This window comes from Falco naumanni, chromosome 1 (assembly GCF_017639655.2).
Source record: "Falco naumanni isolate bFalNau1 chromosome 1, bFalNau1.pat, whole genome shotgun sequence".
Lineage (NCBI taxonomy): Eukaryota > Metazoa > Chordata > Aves > Falconiformes > Falconidae > Falco > Falco naumanni.
This window is the reverse complement of record NC_054054.1, coordinates 51,846,560-51,868,337: the sequence shown is the minus strand read 5'-3', so window position 1 is coordinate 51,868,337 and position 21,778 is coordinate 51,846,560. Positions and strand designations below refer to the sequence as shown.

The 21,778-nt window shown below is 38.2% G+C and overlaps 1 protein-coding gene across 1 annotated transcript in view; it reads left to right on the top strand.

The window, feature by feature from the left end:
- STK32B (serine/threonine kinase 32B) overlaps positions 1 to 21,778 on the top strand; it is a 180,204-nt gene that overhangs the window by 10,038 nt on the left and 148,388 nt on the right. The window contains exon 2 of the mRNA XM_040593883.1: positions 17,210 to 17,265. Within this exon, the coding sequence (XP_040449817.1) occupies positions 17,210 to 17,265 (56 nt within the window). The remainder of the gene's footprint in view (positions 1 to 17,209; positions 17,266 to 21,778) is intronic.

Sequence of the window (21,778 nt, the reverse complement as noted above, 5' to 3'; positions counted from 1 at the left end):
TTTCCCACTCTTTTCCAGGCCAGTGACATGTCTTTGAGGTCATTTGCTTGAGTTTTAAGCTAAACTATTCAACTAGACTGTTTTACTGTGCAAATCATAATAGCAGAGAAAAAACGTTAGAAAAAGTAATAAATTTTTAGTGTGAAGTTCTTTCCAAAAATCTCAGTGTTGAAAGACTTCTTGCAGGATTCATTGATCTTCTGTTAAACAAAAACTTTAAACGCTGGGAGATTTTGTTAGAAAAGAGTCAGGGAGTAGAGAACTTTTCCTGTTGATCCAAACTTTCAGCAGAGCAATCCTTGTTCTTTTGGAGTTGGGGATCTCTGCTGATGAAGGGCGGGAGAGAGCAGCTGGAGGATAGCTGCCGGGGTAGCTGCTGGCTGTGTCTGTGGGAGGCTGGACGTGCAAGTGGAGCTTGTCTGGTGGCTGGGCAAATTCTGGCTGTTGCTAGGATAGCATCTTCTCTCTAAATGGCTTTTCACAGGGCTTTTTGGAGAGTGAGGAGAGGTTATGTCTGCTGTTTAGAAAAGATTAAGTGACATGTGGCAGTGAAGAGATACCGTGTTTTCAGTGGTTTCAAGCACTTATGCTGAGTGCTGCCCTGACTTCAGATTTTAATTCTCCTGAGCCAGAAGCCATCTATCTCACAAGTGTTGGAGGGAGCACAGGCACGGATTTTAAATGTGTTAATAGAAAGCAACTCTTTCAGTGGAGTTGCTGTCCCTTACAGAGAAAAGATTCTGATTATGGCATTCAGTTTTCTCACTGTTTCTAGTGAAATGCAGAGAATTGGAATGCTTCTCTGGGCTACAGATGCTAATGAGTAATTAGAGGCTCAGCTCTCAACCTCCTAACCTTCCTCTGCTAGATAGATCATACACATGTTATGATCCACAGACATATGTGGATCACTGATGTCCTGATGTTTCAAGTGACAGAATACCCTGGATACTGCAAAGAACCTCCTGCAGTGCTACATTCCAATTTGGAAAAGAAAAATACAGCCTAGCAGGAAAGACTGCTGACTACTTCTTCTAGTCTTTGGAGATACAAAGCTGATTTTTAGTCCTTTTTTCACCTGTATTTGTTGATTAAGATAACAAAAAAAAAAAAAAAAAAAAAAGGCTAGATCTGGTGGTGGGAAATAAACTTTTTTTTTTTCTGTTTTGAAAGCTTTGCATTCTGCACTGTGAAAAAACCAAGGCTGTTTCATATGGATAGATAATTTTATACATACCTTACTCTCATAGAAACAAACCCAGTGTATGTGGTAGGGAACTGTAGAACTGAGTCACCAATATTCACTATTTTCATTTAACATCTATAATTAAATTTATTTGATATTATATTTCTGTGATTATACTGACTGGATATAAACACATTTAATACCACCGAATGTTTCAGACATTAAGACTAGCAAACCTTCTGCTACGTTGAGCAATTTTACCCTCTGCAGTTCACTACTTGTTTGTGTTTTGCACCTAGTAACTTCTGTTATTAAAATTGGAAGATATGTTCTTTCCTTTAATATTTGTCAACTACTCATGCTGTATCTCTAACGTATCTTTTTATTTATTCCTGGTGTGTGGTGGTATAAGGTAAATCTTCATAACTTAAGTTGTGGCTTAGAGAGTCTCTTACCTGCTGTTAATGCCCACCCCCAGCCATAACCTGGGAACTGTGGCTGGTTTGAAGTCCTCCCCCTCCCCTCAATCACCTCTGTGCCAGCTGACAAGAAAGCCTAGGAATGGAGATGAGTTGGATTTGGTTTGTTTTGTGAGTGTTTGCTTTGCTTGAAATCTTTAATGTTTCACTCCTGATCTTAGCTGTGGGTAAGATAAAGACCCTGTTTTCCTTACTCATATTTACTGCTTTCAGAAATATGTGGTCCTACCAGCTTTGGTGTAATTGCTTGTGGTGTGTACATAAGCATACTTTCATCAGGCTGGAACTACCTTTACTTCATCACCGGAAGGATTTCCCAGAGGCAAGTAGTGCAATAATTGGAGAATAAGTCATCAGTTCCAAGTAAAAAACCTCCTGCAGTGAGGTGGCCATTGTACGTACAGCACTCAACCCATCTCTTTCAGTCCCAGTAGCAAAACTACCAATTCCATCATTAAATTTTTATCTGTAAACATTGAGATGAAGAAATTTGCATTGCACTGAAATTCTGCAAGTTTTTGTATGAATTGCATATCGCTGTGTTTTGGTTTAACCCCAGCCAGTAACTAAGTGCCACGCAGCCACTCGCTTACTCCCCCCTCGCCCAGAGGGATGGGGAGGATAATCAGAAAGGAGTGTAAAACTTGAGGGTTGAGATAAGAACAATTTAATAATTGAAATAAAATAAAACCCCAATAATAACATTTATAATTAAAAGGAGGGAGAAAGGGAGAGGAATGAAATCCAAAGGAAAGGGAGAAAAGAAACCAAGTGATGCACAATAAAACTGCTCACCACCTGCTGACGGATGCCCAGCCAGTCCCCAAAGAGTGATCAGCTGGCCCTGGCCAACTCCCCCGGTTTATATACTGAGCACGACATCCTGTGCTATGGAATATCCCTTTGGCCAGTTTGGGTCAGCTGTCATGGCTGTGTCCCTTCCCAGTTTCTTGTGTCCCTCCAGTCCTCTCCCTGTAAGGGCCTGAGAAACTAAAAAGTCCTTGACTTAGTACAAACATTAGCCAGAAACATCAGTGTGCCATCAGTGTGGTTCTCACACCAAATCCAAAAGGCAGCACTGCACCAGCTACTAAGAAGAAAATTAACTATCCCAGCTAAACCCAGGACAAGTTGTTACTATCAGGGCTTTTTTTCTACTCTTTCTACACACCCTGAAGGAAAATAGTCACAAGAAGTGGTGTATGGTGCTTTAATGTTAACTAAAAACTCAGGATATTGCTTCAATGGAAGCTGGGAAAAATTGATTATGTTGGATAAACAGAAGTGTGGTCTAGAACATGTAGGTACAAAAACCTTGGGGAGATCTGCTTTTATTGCAAAATGGCACACAGAGTGAAGTGATTCTTATGAGGTTAAATGATTCACACAATGAAATGGCAAGAATCCTAGCTAGAATCAAAAAGCAGCACCTTTTTGGCTCCAGACAGCTAAAAACCCCAGAACTCTAAAGCTAGGTTCAGGTCAGTTCCTCTGGAACCTCAGAGCTTTGGATTTGAGGTTCCATCCCTAAAATAGATTTTTTTTTTTTTTCAGAAATATAACCATTTTTAAAATTTATGAGACCTATGGGTAAGATGCAACTTGAGTGCTGAAGTACGTACTGAAAGTCACTTAATTGCAGAGGATGGATAACTACGGGTGGGCTAATGGGTGGAGTTAATAGAGGAGGTCCGCCCTCTTAGAAGTTAGCTGTTTCATTTGAAGAGTTGATGGAAATCTGATTAGTATAAGAGGTGTCTAGCTTCTGCTGGACTCTGAGGTGCTTTGTGGCTGGGCAGTAATGGAATATTGCACCAATTTAATTAAACATTGCCTTTTTCCATGATGAGAGGCATCTTTTCCTGTTTCCAGTCCCCATTCTACCCTCAGGTACTGCTGTGCGACCTTACCACCCATGGCTGCATCCCACTGCTGTGAAACCATGGCCCAGGTTCTAGCTCTGGGAATGCCACCATGCAGCAGGGGTGGGCAGACTGCAGCTGCTCTGTCCCCAAGCCAGGCTACCAGAGCAGGTCACTGATACAAGTGGGGTCAACTAAGAGTCTGGATGGTAGTTGAGGCACATGGCCAGGCGCAGTCATACCTGCAGTCTAGTTCAGGTGAGGACTGAGCTGATACGCATCTCAGAAGAGCCATGAGGAGCCTTGTGGGACCTGCCATGGCTTTGCTGATCTGCGCTTCGTGGCTCAGTCTCATTTCATAGCAGCCTGATCCAGGTCTGAGCTGCAATGGGGCTCCTGAGCCCATGGGCATCTTGGTGGTGGTGGGGCAGGGAAGTTGGTCATTACCAGCAAGGCCAGTTAGTGCTCTCAGAGCCCTGAGAGGTGCTGGTTGTTTTCCACATTGATAGCTGGGGCTTTTTTGATGAGGAAGAGCCACAAGACACAAATGCCTGAACATCTTCAGAAATAATCTTAAAATATTTTTGAAATCCTTGCAATTTCAATACTATTTTCAAATCTCAAAAGATAAACTGGACCTTGACAGCCATGTTTACAATCCACAGGTTTGCTTGCTTCTTTTGAAAGGTTTTCCTGGAGCAACATCACTGCTATCAGACTGATGAGCTTTAATCTTACAATGACAAATGAAAAACAAGCCTATGGCTCTGCACTTCAGGCACCGTTCTGCTACAAGTTAGAACTGGCATCATTCATTTGAAGCCCATGGCATTGGTTTAAAAGCACTAAATGGGAGGCAATCCCAACTGAAATGTGAATCTTTCTGACCCTTTAGTGTCCTTATTTGCCCCCAGTATTTAACTTGTAGTTGTGGTTAAAAATAGAAGAGACAGTTCTTCCAGGTCTGATTTTGGAGACAGACTCATCATCTCTTAGGATCTGAATTTAGAAGAAAAAGAGGAGAACAACTCATACTTTGTCTAGTTGTTCGGGTAAAATCCTATCCACATGGTTCCCTAACCTCCCACTAACCTAGCACCAAGACTCACTTTCTGAAATCCTGCTCTGTAAGAACAGTGCTATCGGAGCCACTGCCCAAAGGAGCCTAAAGCAAAGAGGTTTCTTTAGCTCCCCCTGGCATGTTTGGCATTATAGAGGCTTCCATGTGGATAAGGTTACTGATGGCTCACTAAGGATTTTGTTGGTAACTTCATTTAAAGAATTTTCCTCCACCTGGGCCATATCTCTGGTGAATTTTATTGTAGGAAAAAACCAGGTTGGTCCACTGAAATTTGACATTTTATTCCCATAGCAACTTCTCTCAGAGCCTTCCAGTTCAGTTATTAATGAGGTTATTTTCATAGTATAACCTCACCTCACCACCTGAGGGAGGTGAATATTCCCACTTTCTAGCTGAAAAAGATGCTTCATAGTATGTTATGTGTTTCCAGATCTCACAGGGAAGTCTATTACAGTTAAAGTGGAATTTAGACTTTCTGCATTTTAGCAATACATTTTCGCAAGGAGTATCTTTTCTGTTGGACATACCTGTCAACCTGCTTCTCTTTGCAATTGATTTCAGAGATCCTTTTTGTCAGCTCATTTGTAAGCAAGCAACATGGTCAGTCAGAAACTCCTTTCTCAACAAAAGGAAGCTAGGTTTTATCACTTACAAAAGGTCTTGGAGACATTTTACATTTCAGCAGATCCTGAAACTTATCTCCTTAGTTTCAATGTCAAGTTTGCCTTTAGAAAGATCTATGAACAGCATGGAGACTCACAAAGGCTTCCTTGCTACTCACTGGCTGTAATAAGGTCTAATACAGCAATTCAACAATTGCTCCCTGACAACTTTTGATGTTTCCAGTGTTGCTACTAAGTTAATAGAATTTTTTTGAATCAAAGCTCTGTCCTGTTGCAAAACAAAACTGGTTTTGTAGCAATAAAAAGGGATATTTCATTAAAACTTTTACTGATTTAAATATATGAAAAAGAAATTCACTGACTTGTGAGTTTATAATAGTAAAATTTTATGAATTACTGCTTTATAATAGGATACATGGATGAGTGATTAAGATGATATCAGAACTTCCAATTACTTTCCACTAAAACTAATGCAAAAGAAACCTTTCTACTAGAAAATAGGTTACCCAAATGCTATACACTAACAGAACATAGATGCAGATAAATCAGTTGCAAAACCCCTCTGTTATGGTAAACTAACCTATGCTTATCCTGAAGATTTGACACTAACTAAATCCTAATCCTTTTCACATGGCAATGAGGTCAGGACTATGGACTTAAGTTATTTGTATTATTTTCCAAAGTACCCAACCTAATAACAACGTAATCATTTCAGTTCTTCATGTCACATAGCTTCAGTACCAGCCTAACTGAAGAAAGAATCATTTGCTTTCATGTAGCCAGTCACAATCAATCCTGTGCACAAGAAGTGAACATCTCTACAACTCTGATGTGAAACCATTTCCAATTACCACAAAATAATTTTTGCCTTTAGTTTTGTGTGGTCACCCAGGCTCTGGCCATTGACAGACACCAATGATGGCTATTTAGCAAAGGTGACAATTTTTACAACATTTCAGTCCCTCCAGAGGAACATCTGATGACATTTTTCATAGCACTGAATTATACACTAATATGCAAAATCCCTGTTCAGTCATTACAGGCTTTTCACAACGATCTGGGCCAAGCGCTGCTTGTTGAAAAATAGTAGTAGATCTAGCAGTGCAAATTCCTTTCACTTTTCTGTTAAACCTAAAAGTGAAAGCTCCTGTATTTGAAGTCTAATTATATTTTTAGCTTAATCTATGGATGATTAACCAGTCATCATAATAGAAGACTAATGAGATGTTGAGAAGGGCTGCTTTAAAATAATGTTCTTGCTCTTAGACTATGGTACCACATTACTGTTTTCAGACAGATCAGATCAGTGTCCCTCCCCCTCCATGGGCATGGAAGTAGCATTAGAAGAATGTCTTGTCCTTGTCTGTGGTTGCCTTGCAAGTGATCAGCTCTGCACAGATCTCTCTTCTTAGTTACAGTCTGATCGAGTCTACAGCTGTAGTTCTACACCTTTTAAACTTCTTGATGCCTTTTGGTTTAGATGACATCCTGGGGCAGGAATTATTATAAATTGAATTGCATTTTTCCAGAGTTGCCTCCATTCATGCTTGCCGCTATTGTATTTTGCCTCCCTTTCCTTTTAAGCTGTCTCAGTTGCTGCTATTTTAAATCTTAGGTACCCGTCAAGGGAGCTTCATCTCGGTTATTGCTTGTGCCATTAGTCATCATTGGGATTTCTGAAGACCTTACATTATCCCCCTGAATGACAAGTAAAACATATCATTCTCTGTGCTAATTTTTGCAGCTGACATCATCACTGGTGATGTTAAACAGATAGTCATTCTTTCCTGTTTTACACTGCACTGCCCATGAGGACGTGCTATGAGCTGTGGCTTGATCCCTACTAGATTGTCTAGCTGACTTTTTGCAATGGCAGCACACATTTCATGTTCCTTGTATTTTCTCTCTAGCTCTGCCAGCTCTATATGACCTTTTTTTGGTTTATTAATAAGAAACAATTTAAAATTCATTAGTTAGTAACTTTGTCTTCAAATAATAGCAGTTGTACTTAAGATTGCATTAGCCTAAATCTTTCTGGCATAGCATGTTTATTATTATTCCTGCTTATTTTCAGAAGGCTAATTGGTTGCCTTACTGGGTTTACCATCTAAGTCAAAAGACCTGCTTAGCATTTCAAATTTCTCTTTACCTTTGTCGCCTGTGCTCACTTATGCATGAGGAAAAAATGCAAGTATTAGAGCAAGCGTATTTTAATAGGACAGAGATCAGAGTTTGATCTTTACTTTGATATAAAACAATTTATGTAAAAGTAAAATACATAAACTCTGTACTAAAAAGTACTGTAACTCCCCTATGAAGGTGACTATCTCATTCTACTGCCCTTGAAACTAAACTTCTAACAAAACTAGCCTTGTAGTATACCATAAGGTGTCATGATTACCTTAATCCAGTGTGAAGGTCCAAGCTGCCACCAAAAGGGGTGCTTCTGCTCTCCTCCCTGTTCCAGCTGTCTGCAGTGTGCCAGAGATGGTGTCCCTGTGATGGCCTCATTTTCTTCTCAGGTTTTCAAAGAGCAAGTCTTTTACCTGGTTGACCATGTGCTCTTGTGATTGCATGACATGACAGGGATCATCAAGAAGGGCTAAAAAAGTGTCAGTGAGGTGGTCTTAGAGAGAAGTTCGTTGTGTGGTATAAGTCCTAAAGCATGCAAACTGTGCTCCTGATGCTGGGAAATCTAAGTATTTTTTTACTTCCTATCATTACTAGGCTGTCTGAAAATAGAAAAACTCTCCTGTGAAAAGGTAAAAAAGCAAAGCAAAAAGATGAGAAAGACCCCAAATCTAGATAATGTTATGTTTGCTTTCATTGGAGTTGAAATCAAATTCTTAATCAAAACATCAGAACTTTCATATTAATTTGTATCCTTCAGTTTAACATTATCTAAAAGAATGATTTTTTTTCCCTCATCTCTTCCTACAGTTGCTCAAGCAAACTGTGACAGGCAAACACCTGCTTTTAAATTTCTTTTTTCCAGCCCCCTCAGAGTATCTCTGTATGCCTCTGAAACAGAGTAATCTGTCTGAAGACCACAAAGGCAGCACACTAAACTCTGCAGTTCTGTTTTTTTTGTGGTTAAAGTTTGGACTAATTTTAAAGAGGTGTACATAAAGCCAAGAAAAATGACTTTATTTTTTAATCTAATGCTCCGAAGAAGGACTGTGGTGGAGTTATGCAGTCAGAAGAGCTCTTCTGATCAGTACAACTAACCTATGGCAGTAAAAGCTTATTTGTGCTCGATCCTTCAGAAACAAATAGCTAATTTCATCAAATCAGTATTAAAATTCTTGTGGAGCAAAACAACAGCCAAACATTCCCACACCTTCCACAGAGCAATAAACTTTTGTTTTTCCCCAGGATAACAATCGCAACAGCCCTGCAGTCCCCGGAGCTTCTGGCAAAGCCCTCACTCAGTCTACCCCAGGGCAACCTTTCAGCAAAAACGAGTAACAGCGTTAGATCAAAAACTTGCTGCAGTTTACAGCTATAGGACTTTCTGTGCTAACTTCAATGGCTTGTTGACAAGTCTCTGCTACCTGTAAATCCCTCCCAGTGGCTCACAGAAAATGAAACCCACATCCCTCAAAGCACCAGGGCGAATTTGCTATAGTTTTTTTTTTTTGGTGATGTATCTCACATTTCTGAGAAGAGGTCTTGAGATTGTAGGGTGGCACCAAGTACTTTCAGTTTAAACTTCTCTCAAAGAAAAGTTGTAGTGATTTGCATCTTGTTCTACTTGCCTAAGGAGCAAAATTTGTTTTACAGGTTTCAGGTAGCTGCTTGATGTATTTTTCAGACTTGATGCATTTAATGGCAGTATGATTTTATTTTGCCATATTAGAAGTGTAAAGACCTCTGCAGAGAAATTTTCATTTAATCGTGGGTTCCGATTCTTGTTTACCAAAGAGTTGCAGCTTCCTTGTGAATGCAAAATTTCATCTTCATTTCTTCTACAGCTTTTACAGAACAGTGCTAGAAAAGGAATTGTGTACTTCTACAGAATTAAAAGAGAAACAAGGTTTTAAGAATCAGTCCTAGCATCTTTCTCTTTAGCAGCTTGGTTGTTTCCAAATGTTACTTTTCTTTGGGATTTTGAATTTATTTCTGGTGTGGCAACACATGTCTCTTTGTTCAACAGTGTAAACCATTAGCTGATTCACCAAATTTTAAAAAAGTCTCTTTTTATAGGATTTTGGAAAATGGTAGATTGTTACAGTTCTTTCCAGTATTCATTCTAAATAATGCATTCAGAAAATTCCCTAGCCTTCTAGGAACTATCCCCTCTATCCCTTTTAATGATATAATGGGAGGTGGATTTCACTGAATGTGGTGTAGAACTCCATGATGCTGGCACTGCTTTTGATGAACAAGCCATGCATCCTCTAAATACTCTGTGTATTTGATGTGCAGCTAAATTGCATGTGAAGTACTACCTTGTAGGAGGCTTAACATAAGGAAATAAGAATTTCTGTAATGCACCACAATAGATGTTATTTAGCCCACTCTTTTATCTGTGGTATTGGTTATTTATTGATGGAGTATAGAAATAAGAGAGCTATAAAATGTTGGTTTTCCAGCACCTTAGTACTGAGGTTTTCTCCCCATTTGTGGCAACTGAAGGAAGAGGTTGCTTCCACTTCATCATGTTTGGAAGGTAAGATAAATAGGAGACAACAAGGATCTCTGTCAGTCAGTTTTGGGTTTTTTTTTAACAGACTTCCTCTGAATAACTTTTAATGGATAATTATTTTTTTTGCCAAACCAAAATGCCAGTATTTTCCTTTACAAAAATTAAACCTTCTAGTGGGTAAACAAAGCTGGTTTTGAAAGTTTGAATGGAATTAAAGTTTACCTTTCAAACTGATTTTATTTTGGGTCAATTCAAAGCTAGACTACACTTCTGTGGTATGACACTTCTTCAAAAGTATTGCAATCTGATGCTCCAATTCCTTTCTGTAGATCAAAATCTTGTACCTTTTTACATCTCCCATAATCTAACCACCTCTGAGTGGACAAAGTGTGCATAATAAAAACACCACCACCTCTGAGTAGATGAAGTGTGCATCATGCAAGCGCTATGGGTATACCTATATAACGGGAGATACAGTCCAGCCAACGACTTCATCTTATAGATGGATAGTGTCATCATCACAAGGAAACACAGTATAGTACTGAACTACCGTAAAAGAAATTGCTTTGAATTAATAAAGAAGTCTGAAATGAAAGTATTTTGATAATACAGAAATGTTTCACTTCGATTTGGGACACTAAAGTATCTATTTCCTTTTCTAAGATGGGCATTATTCTGAACTTCTGGAGTTGCAGCAGGGTGGAAACTGATTATTGTAGTCATCTGCTTGTGATAATTTAAAACAGAAAAAATGGTATCAGTTCAAAATGAAATATCTTAGTTAAATTTATAAAGTAGGAAAATTACATTTTTCAAATCAGTAGTCATAGTTATTTTGCTCCATGAAGAGCCATATCTTTTTTCTTTTAGTGTAAACTAATGTTCAAGTATCAGAACTTCCCAAGAGACAGCAATTACATTTCCCATACATTCAGTCTGCAAACATGATCAGACTGAAATACATTTTAAAGTTCAAAGCAAAAGTAGCTGAATTTTAAATAAAATGTTTGACATACAAAGATTTTCAATTTTTTCTAATTGCAAATAGTCTGGATAATTACAAAAAATTGTTAACGTAATAATTAGTAGCAGTTTATACTGAGACTAAAACACTCATTAAGCATGAAGAATTGAGACTTTGTAATGCAATTTCAATGCAAAGCCCTTAAATACAATGATGGAAAACACCATGCTTTATCATTAATGAGATAAAACCAGCTCTAAACCAGCTTTTTTCTTGTCCTTCAGTTATGTAACTCTAATTAGTAGATTCCCCAGCCAATTAATGTATAGGAATTTCCCATTCCCCTCAGAAACCTAATGAAACTGTATTGATTTTGTATTCTGTGCTCACCTCAAATATGTGCCTGGTTTTATCATTCTGTCAACACAAATTCATTTCATACTTTATTTAAACATTCTTTCTTCACTAATGTACTTGCCATGAATAGAGCATGATGGAATGTGACTCCTCGTGACTACCCAAACCATTTTATGCTTCTTAATCTTAATTTTTAAGCACTGTTCATGTTTGTTCTGTCTATGTCCATTCAAGCTCCATCATGAGTATGAATAGATATGACTGTATCTACTTAGTTACTCATCTTATGTGTCTTTGTGTGGAAGTACAGTTACAATTTTAACAAGCTTTGATGGCTGCTAAGATCTACCGAGGTTCTGTCAGCACAGCCTTGTTCAAGGCACTCTCTCTGGAGAAGGCCAGAGAATCTGGAAAGCAGACAGACATAGAAAGAAGACTACATAACTAGTTTGACATCTAATAGCAGTGCTGTCAAATGAGTCTCAGATCAAACTATACAGGCCAAATTCAGAAGGAAAAAATTTAGTTCTTTCTCTGTTTTTCTGACTCACATAGAGGCAGGAAGCATTAAAACACCCTGGAAAAGACCTGCAACATCTAATACAGCACTCAGACTCCAATAAAAATCTGTTTTCTCGGCTGATGACCACATCACATCTTGTTTCTGTTTTGTGTTGACATCAGTGAGAATGAAGCTAGATGTCTTGAAATGCTCATTGTGTTACAAATATGGCTTCACTGTACGCCTCCTGATGCTTTGGTAGTCAGGTTTTGGTTTTGGCTACCTCCAGACAGTCCAAATATATCAGTGAGACTCAGCTAGAGAAGAAGGTATGGATATAGCTTACCAAGTTTTTCCAATTTTTCTTGAAGGGCTCCTAATTTCAGTTTCTTTTTTATGATGCAAAATATGTATGCCTGAACTTTGACCATGTTGGATTTGGTATGGGCTCTTGAAGATAAAAAGTTCTTTCAGGTAATGGTTATTGAGTGTGTTTGGACTAATCACATATATATACTATAAATATTCCTCTGCTGCAATAAGAACAACAGATGTCAACTCTATGTAGAATCCACCTAATATACATATTGCCATGAGCTAGATTTAATTTACACTTGAACAAATGATGAGTAACATGAGAATATTTTAGATGAGCAAAACTACAAATGAAAAGGTAGAAATGTGTTCTTGTATTGTGTCATAAACCAGACACAGTGATCTGCATCAATATAACTGTTTTTGTTGTTCAAATCACTGTACCGCTCATGAATAATACAGAAGAGGTGAATGCATATGAAAGACTTCACTGTTTTGACATACATCATTGTGTATATAACACTGATTAAAAAAAAGTCTAATAGGCATTTCCACTAAAATTATCCAGGCATTTCCACTAAAACTATGCAGTTTTTGCAGTATAACTTTAAAAGTCCAATAGTCTGTGATGTGCACGTTTCCCCAAAGAATACTTTACCCCTGGGGAGCAGAGAGCAAGAATTATTTATTTTATCTTTCGCTGGAAAGCTTTATATCAAAGGTCTGCTCCATCAGTGCTCATGCAGTAGGAAAGATGTGCTTGAGAAATGGTGTGGTCTGAAGTGGGGGCCAGGTTTTGTTCTCAGCTCTGTGGTAACTTGATGTGTGGGGTTTGAGTCAATAACCTACTGATTTCTGCACTTCCATTTCCACAGCAGTGTACACTTTCCACACTTGGAAAATGGTTTTCAATCTTTATAGTGCTTTTACAAAGCACTGTTACCTGAATTGGCTGTTGTTACTCTCCTGCTTGCTTGTATATCTAAGCTCTAAACTACTTCCTATGCCTAATTTTACAGTTGCTTAGAAGTGTAATGATTCATGTTTCTACAGACAGGGGTAGAAGATAGTGAAGCACTTGCCAAAGGTCACATGAGAAGGCTGTGGCAATAGAGGGACTCCTGTGTGCAAGTTGGTCACAAACCACTGCACTGTCCTTCTAGATATTTCTGGTAGTTTTTGAGTATACTGATCTATTTAATCAAGTATCTGTAATGGCTAGGACCATATTTTTTTTACTTCTCCTGGCAAACGGTGCAATTGTTCATTCAGCTTGTGAATCCCATTACCATCGTCCAAACTTTCATAAATTTAAGATCAAACTACTGGAAAATGTTCTACATGGGGCTAATTCAAAGCCATGAAAATAATCAAAGTAAGGTATATTTGCACTTAAAGTTTATTAATAGAGACTTGAAGCTGTGCAATGGAATTCATTTAAGGTTGGAGAGAAACAAAATACTTGTCATGCAACAGATGTCATAAATGTTGATTTATTTTCTCCCTTGGTTAATTAAATATCTGTTTTATTCCATAAAGTTTTGAATTAATGGTGACTCTTTTTTTTTTTTTTTTTTTAGGGATAAAGGTGAGAGATGGGGGGGAGGGGAGAGGTTATAATACTTCCTGACTTTTCCAAATTGACAAAAATATATGAAACCAAAAGGAAACTCCCTCATACTGTTGTTAATTCTCACAGTTTCATTCTGTGAATTTGCCTGTATGAAAAATTAGCTGAAGACAATATAAACTAATTTTGATTTCTGGAAAATGTCCGTACTCTAAGACTCAAATTCAAAGCTGATGTCTGAGGCCTCCAAAGTGTGGTGTTGTAATAAAATGAAAAAAAGTGCTCAAAAAGTTGGAAAAGATTTTTTTTCCTCTTGAGTAAAGGATACCATGAAAGGTATTTTCTAAGGAATAATAATCATATTACTGTTACTGAAGGAAGTGTCCTTCCACCAGCTGTACCTTTATCTCTGCAGGATTTTGTGCTAGAAAAATGCCATTAGCTACAACACCAGGCTCCACAAGAGTTAGGCATGTCATGTTTTAGAGGCAAAGAATACAATGTTTGTGATATCCTCATTGCACAGAGGAAATGGTAGTGTCTGACTTCTATGATATTTTAAACTCTGGAAATGCCAGAGGTCACGGTGATGTGTAATTCTTCTCAGATCAAGTGGTGATCCCTTGGTGTTGAATAGTCACCAAAGGGGAGAAAATGCACACACAGAACCTAAAAAAAAAAAAGTGTGATGACCAAAATAAGCCAAAAATTTGGAGAGTGTGAGATTAGAAACACCTGGGGAGAATGGTTAGCACAGTAATAAGATAGCAGTGAATTTATCTTCACGGCTAATGGTTTGTTAGGGCTGTGATGTTAACGTGACTTCTTCATGGCTGGTCTGTGTTGATGGGACTGTTTCTTGAAACATCTTAGTTTTACTCAGCTGAATTTGGTATTGGTCTCAATTGTGATCTTTTTTTTTTTATTCTTTCCTAACATCTCAAGGGAGAAACTTCCCCAGTATTTGAATCTCCAGTGTTGTGAATATGTTTGAGTGATCAAAGGAGATGAAGTTGTCTCACTTTAGTGAATTAGCCTTTACCAGAAAATGAAGATATGAAAGTGTAACTTCTATTCATATTAAACATAAAAATTGAGAAAATTTGATCAATTGTCATAGCTATGTTTTTTAGCCACTTATTTGACTTACTAATAATCTGTCTTAAATTCCGTGGTCTCATGCCTCATTGAATAATTTCTTTCTTATGGAAGTCTGTTATACAGTTAAATCCAATTAAAAAAGTAGGTTGTTCTAGTCATTCAGAGCAATAAACACCACTAAAGAAGGAAGTATAGAGAAATAGATTAAAAATTATATGGGCAATAAAAAAATGTCATTCTCATAGCTAAAAATAAATGCTTAATTACAAAACCAAAATAATTCCTCAAACTGATGCATTTGAAAACCAGTCAGGCTTTGGAACAATAGTCATAGAATTGTAGAATCACTTAGCCAAGTCTTAATTAAATGTGACTTGTATGAGATAATTACAGACTGTTTCAATAGTTTTCCAATTGTTTTGGGGAACTGGCCACATCTGAATGACTGAAAGATAGAGAACAAAATCAAACCAAGCTTTAAGGAATGTGTTTGTTAAAAATTGGTAAAATAAACAGGAAACATCAGAAGGTTTGAAAGCAGAGGCATGACACAGATACTACCAGCATGCTGGAGGGAAAAACTGCTGAATTTTCCCTATCAAAGAAATCAACGAGATTAACATACTATTTTGAACCTTTTCAATGTTGTGTTGAATTCCTACCTAAATTAAGGATCAACTTAAACATCCCTGTCATTAAGCTCTCAAATCTTCCATTCAGGGGCATGCACTTGGGAGAGATGACTTGTGGGAGCAAGATTTACGTTGACATATGTCTGTGGAAGATGGTTTTGCTAAGCTATTATGCCTATCAGACCAGCATGAGTTACAAGACAGTGTCCAGCTGCTAAAAACTGTTGGCAGAGACCCCAGCTGTAGGTCACTGACAGACATCTTGTCTTCAAGGTGTCTGTCTTGTTTCTCAAACATCTGGGTAACCCTAACTCTTACATAATTTGGCAGAATTTTTTTTTTTTTCCAATTTCCAAGCAGCATATAAATCCTTTGCAAGGTTATGCATTTTCATTTTAGTATCCGAATCCTAAACCTGCTATATTCACAAATCCCATCTTTGATTGCTAAAGACTAGAGTCCGCTGCTTTCAGCTCTGTCAGCTCTGGATTTGATTTGGTGTCCAGCAATTACCAGGAAGGTAGTTGCTATAGCTGCGCTAATGAAAGGAGCAACCATGTTTCCCTGAAGACAATGTAAACAAGCATAAATAAACAAATGCTTAAATATATTATAAGTGGTGTTAATAGCATAAATGAGATATTACTGCAACAGGGAAAACAAGATTTTCAGTGGCTTGATACATATCAACCTTGCAAATTCCTACTCAATACTTAGCTTGAGCTGATATTACTATTTTGACAAATATTTAAAGTATTATTAGTTTTATAGGATTTTCTTCTTCATCATGATGCAATTCATGTTTTTGTTGTATTTGTGCACGTTACCATATTTTTCCAGTGACAGTCTGTCTCCATAATTTTGCAGATTCCTTTTACGCCAATAATGGGCACATAGATGGAGGTACATAACCAAAGTCAGGAACATAAGAAAGTTTTAATTTAAAATATCCCGTTAAGTTGCACTGAACTTTGTCAACCCTGGTTCACTGAGTTTAGCTTTAAGTGTGATTCTTTTCTGACAAGTGACTGTAAAAACCCTATCACACGTTGTCACGTTTGTTTTTCAGTGGCTCTATCAGTTTTGTTCAGGATGTTGCTGGATTGTTTTTTAAACCACTAGACCTACCAATGAACCAGAGATTTGAAAGCCATGCTTTGTTCAGTGTCATGCAACACCAACAATAACAGCATTTTTGAGAAGTGAAATCTCTCACCCACCTTCACAGCAAACCACTCTGGTGTCTAGGGCAGACTGTGCTGTCAGATTTTCACGAAGTGGGAGTAAATCCATCCTACTCCCAAAGTAAAATGAAGTCTCCCAAAACAGACCCATGCGACATCCATGAAACAGTCTTACAATATTAGCATTAGCATATATCACGGTGGCAAAGTTCAGAGGGGCTGATACTGCTAGCTCATCATGGGATAAGCTTCCATCACTGTAACAGAATATGGGAATTGCCCTGCAGAGTGATTACTGTAACAAACCTGTCCTTATGTTACTATGTATCTGTAAGCAGACAGTGGTCCTTACCTGAATTATTCAGTACCCTTCTAATAGATCTTAAACTTTCTGGACAATGCTGAACAGAATTTGCTAATACCTGCGTAACGCTAACTTGTTGCTTGGTTAGGACAGAGCTATGCTTCTTTTTGGAGATACTGGGCACTGGAAGTATTGGGCAACATGGGCTGATGAATAAAATTAATTGAAACCTCCTCTTTGCTAGCTATTAAATATGTTTGGTGTTTCAAGAGAAAAAGTAAACACCACATGGTAAGACGACATTAATTGGAAACACTGTTATTTCTTTTCTTATCTGATTTCTGATTCTGACTTAGCACTCCACAAACTATTTCCCTTTTCTTCTCTCCTTTATTTTGCAGTTAACTTTGACCACTTTCAAATATTGCGGGCTATTGGGAAAGGGAGTTTTGGAAAGGTAAGAATCAATTTATTTTTAGCAGCTAAAAATCTAATAGAGAATTCCTTTGTGTATTTCTGGTGTGACCTGACCGGGGTAAAGGAACATAGGTTTTGTGGCCTCTTGTTCCTTAAAGACATCTGTTCATCAGTATGAATTGAATTTTACTATTCAATGAATTATTTCTGTTACAGTACATTCACTAAAATTAATTGAGTAAAAGTTATTATAATAATTAAAACTCCTCAACGGGGATTAGCAGAATTTAGAAACCAGTCCCCAAAAGAAAAACAAAGTCAGAGCAGACTACTTTTTTAGGCAGTCCACTAGAGTGATCTTGTTCTTAAATATCCAGACTTATTCACGTCTTTAAAATAATTGCTGTATTTTAAAGGCACTTTACATAGATTCAATACACTTGGGACTATATAAACTGACATACGCTGTAATTATGATCATTGAGTAAATGTTTGTTCAATTCAACAGGCTTTTGCTGAAACAGAGATTAATGGTTTGTTTACACATGAGTAGATGACCTTTCTTTCATATAATAAAGACTATTACAAGGTTTTAAATTTTTATATGGGTAAATACAAAGCCATACAATCAAAGAAAATCATATTATAAAAATATTAGAAACCATTTCTTGTAGGAATACATTTAAAGGTGAAATATAATTTCAGTAACTGATCAAGAAATAGCTATCTAGATCTTGATTTCAGTGATTCTTGAGGATATGCCAGTTGAGTGCTGGTGAGCTGCTTCTGTAGTTATGCATTAAGAACACACACAGGATTTTTCTGGCTCTTGGCCTTCAGTGCAGAAAAATGACTTTCATTTTACAGAAGCTGGATATACTTCTCACAGAGGCAGCATCATCCTTCACGGCATGGTCCTTATTAGGTTCAGTAGTTTCCAAGAGAAATTCTCTTCGAGGTTGATAAGAGATAAGCTGTTAGTGCAAAATGGTATTCAATAATCCCTTAAAAATCAGGGCAGCTGGAGATCTGTGATTGTTTATTAACATAATACAGTGATGTAATATCATATAAAAGTAAATAGAGGTCCAGGAGTGCAAGTTAGATACAGGATAAGCAGTTAAAGATATATTCAAATCATGCTGGCCATCACAAAGATCACTTGCACCCCTCTTCAAAGCTTGCCCAATCACACCTCTACTGTCTCTGTCCTTTCAAAGGGGTCCTCACCTTTCCACACTATGCAGGAAATGTTTGATCCACTCTTCTCCATGGCATTCGGGAAACTAGTGAGTGTTTCTATGATATTTCTAGAAACATCTAATTTTCTTACAGGTTCACATGGCTGCAGTGTTCTTGTGAACCTGCTTTGGGGAGATGTATGGGTAAGAATCCTGAGAGAACATGTGTAATGCAAGAAAGGACTCATGCGTGAGTCGTCTCTAAACCTAAATCCTTACTTTGCAGCTGTCAAATGCAACAGAACAGTCTTTGGCATAACAGGCGTATTTTTCCCAAATGAATGCAAGCGTCTGACGAATCACCTTGTTTTCCTTCCACAGACAGGGAAAGAAAGAAACCCATTTTAAAATAACCTATTATACCATAGCCAAAAGTACAACATGGTAAATCAGTCACTGTTTCAAGTGTCTTTGTGAGTCAGGCTTGCCTTTATCATTCATTTAGAAGCCTCGTTGCTGGCAACTTTTCCTGTTACTGTCCTTCTGAAAGTATCTGGCAGCAAAAAGCATCAACAAATGATGCAAGACCTGTAATCTCTATTGACTCTCTGTTTACTGTTTGGGGTCTATTGTGCTCTAGCATCCTGCAACATAGAACACCATGTTCAGTATCGTGCCTTCCTTAAACTGCGCTCTTCCTTTATGGCTGCTCTGTGGCCTTTTCTATTTTCTGAGAGCAGTAGGACGTTTTAAGACATGCTCTACTTTTTTATTTTATTGCTGTTGGTACAATCTCTCTTTCTTTCTCTCTCAAATTACTCTGGTTGCTACAGCAACCTTAGGCCTCTGCAGGATATTGCTGCAGGAGGTATCTGATATGGCGGAGACTCTCTGCAGCTCAGCTTGCTCTTGTGCACGGCACTCAGGGTGATCCTCAGCACCTCGCCTGCTCCATCAGGCCAACCCTGTGGAAGGAAAACTGTTTCAGCATCTATGCTCTGTCCCTCCCAGCTAGCTTCAGAAAGCAACCCCCTGCCTTTTCCTCTGGCATTTTCAAGCCACAGTAGCAACATTTGCTGTTACGGGCATTCCTAGGCCTTTTGGTATCAAGTGCTTTGTATCTCAAGAGCTTGCCTTTTCTGAGAAGTGGCCACCTGTTTTAAGCTGCTGCCTCAGTACACGCTGTTTCTTAGGGACATGTTAAGAGCAGGTGCAGTCTTGTAAGCACTGTAGTGTCTTCCCCAGAAAAAGTGAAGATACATCACAGCAGTTGTGGGAAGGGTAGCAAATGGGTATGAAGAGAAGAGAAACAAGGAGCACGCCTTTGTTTCCAGAAACAACTAGGCTCACTTGAGAGCTCAGGTTGAACCTTGATCAGGGACAGATGAAGGTGAGCTCTGAGCCTATGTAGGACCATTGTACCCACAGCTTCTGTGTAAGTCAGGGGTTCAAACCAAGTGCAAGCTATAGCAGAATGCTCACTGAATACTTGCTTCCACTTTTGGGCACGTGTATACATCCCTGGTTTATATATCTATACATACAGATACTAGTACAGACCTGTGAGCTGCTGCAAGGGTACCACTGTCACCAGTGAGGTACATGGGTGTTGGTCTCTTCTCCCAAGTAACAAGCAATAAGATAAGAGAAAATTACCTCAAGTTGCGGCAGGAGAGGTTTATATTGGATATTAGGAAACATTTATTCCCTGAAAGGGTTGTCAAGCATTGGAACAGGCTGCCCAAGGCAGTGGTTGAGTCACCATCCCTGGAGGTATCTGAAAGACATGTAGATGTGGCACTTAGGGACATGGTTTAGTGGTGGAGTTGGCAATTCTGGATTAACAGTTACCTTAAAAGTCTTTTCCAGCATTAATGATTTTGTAATTCTATGTGGCACTACTCTAAAAGTAGTCTTGCTGGCTTCAGTGACCTTGCTTTGATGGGTAGATTCTTTGGTGTCCTCATATGTAACGGGAAACATTGAATATTTTTTCTCTTTTTGGAAGACCTTTAAGCTAGTTATGCTTGGCATGTTACAGCTACTAGTATTTCCAAATAAATGTGAAGTGGGCCAGGTCAGAAATTTTGTGGAAACAGGTTTCATTCATATATTAAATATTTGCCTTCTAAGTCAATTCAGGAGTAGACAATTTAAAATACTCAAACCAAAAATACCTAACATTGGTCTAAGTAGCTATTTCTTTATGATGTGTACCTTACAAGTACTCTCTCATGTTTAATCTGGCTATTTTTTCCCACGTTATTATGTGTAGAACCATCATTCTTATAAGACAAAATATTGCAAAAAATTACACATTTGAAGATGATCCAGTAAGTACAAAACTGACTAGGAGTGAAATACAAGAATTTTTGTTTACTGCAATAGGAGCCATATAAATGCAGGCTTACTGCCACAAAACAATTTGTATTCTGGTGCAACAACTAGTTTTCAGGGATATTATAGTACCAATTTTCTTCAAGTTCTCTGTTCATGGGAGCTGGTATATTGAACAATGTGACCTCCTTAAATTAAATTCAAATTATGATTTCAATGTACAAACTCTTTCTCCTATTTGTCTAAGATGCTGAGACACAGGACTTAGTTCTGATTAATTTGGTTATATAAAACAGTGACTTCCTCTGCTGTAGTAATTGAGATTGCACTTGTGTAAAACAGATGGGAGCCCAGAATCACATCTGCACTGATTGAAGGTACTTTACTAAATAATATGCAAAGTATTTCAGAAAAAATATGCTTCTATCCTAAAAGCAATATAATACACAACTGCAGAATATTAATTTTTTTGACAGTATAACCACCTATTTTTTTAGCTTGAGCTAACATGAAAGGATACTAGGCAGATGCTTGGTCCCTGCTCCAGATGTCATGGTTTGCTCAAGGGAACCTGAAAATGAATCCTCCTATATCAAGGAAATTCCCTGGCAGTGTAAAGCCAAACTTACAACATTTATTCTCCAACCTCTCTGTGTAAATCTTTCCAATTCTGCTTGTAAGCTAGGACTATGAGCATTAATTTTTCAGAGTATGTGGGTAAGAACAGACAAGGTAGCAGTATTCCAGGCACATGCTTCATGGCAGATTTGTCAATTCCCATACTCAGTATGAAATGTACAGCTGATTTCTGTTTTGTAGTCCCCTTTGTCTAGGTGAGTGTCTTCTGCTTGTGCAGTGCCACAGCCCCTCTGCTGAGCTGTGATTTCTTATGGCAGCTGTAGTTGCCCCATCTGATCTACTGACCTGACATAAGATACACAATAATATGACACAGGAGTGTGGGTGAATTGTGCGCTCCAGCTAGTCAGCTCTCCACCGGACAGTGACCTTGCACAGAAGAGCTTTCTCTGACTG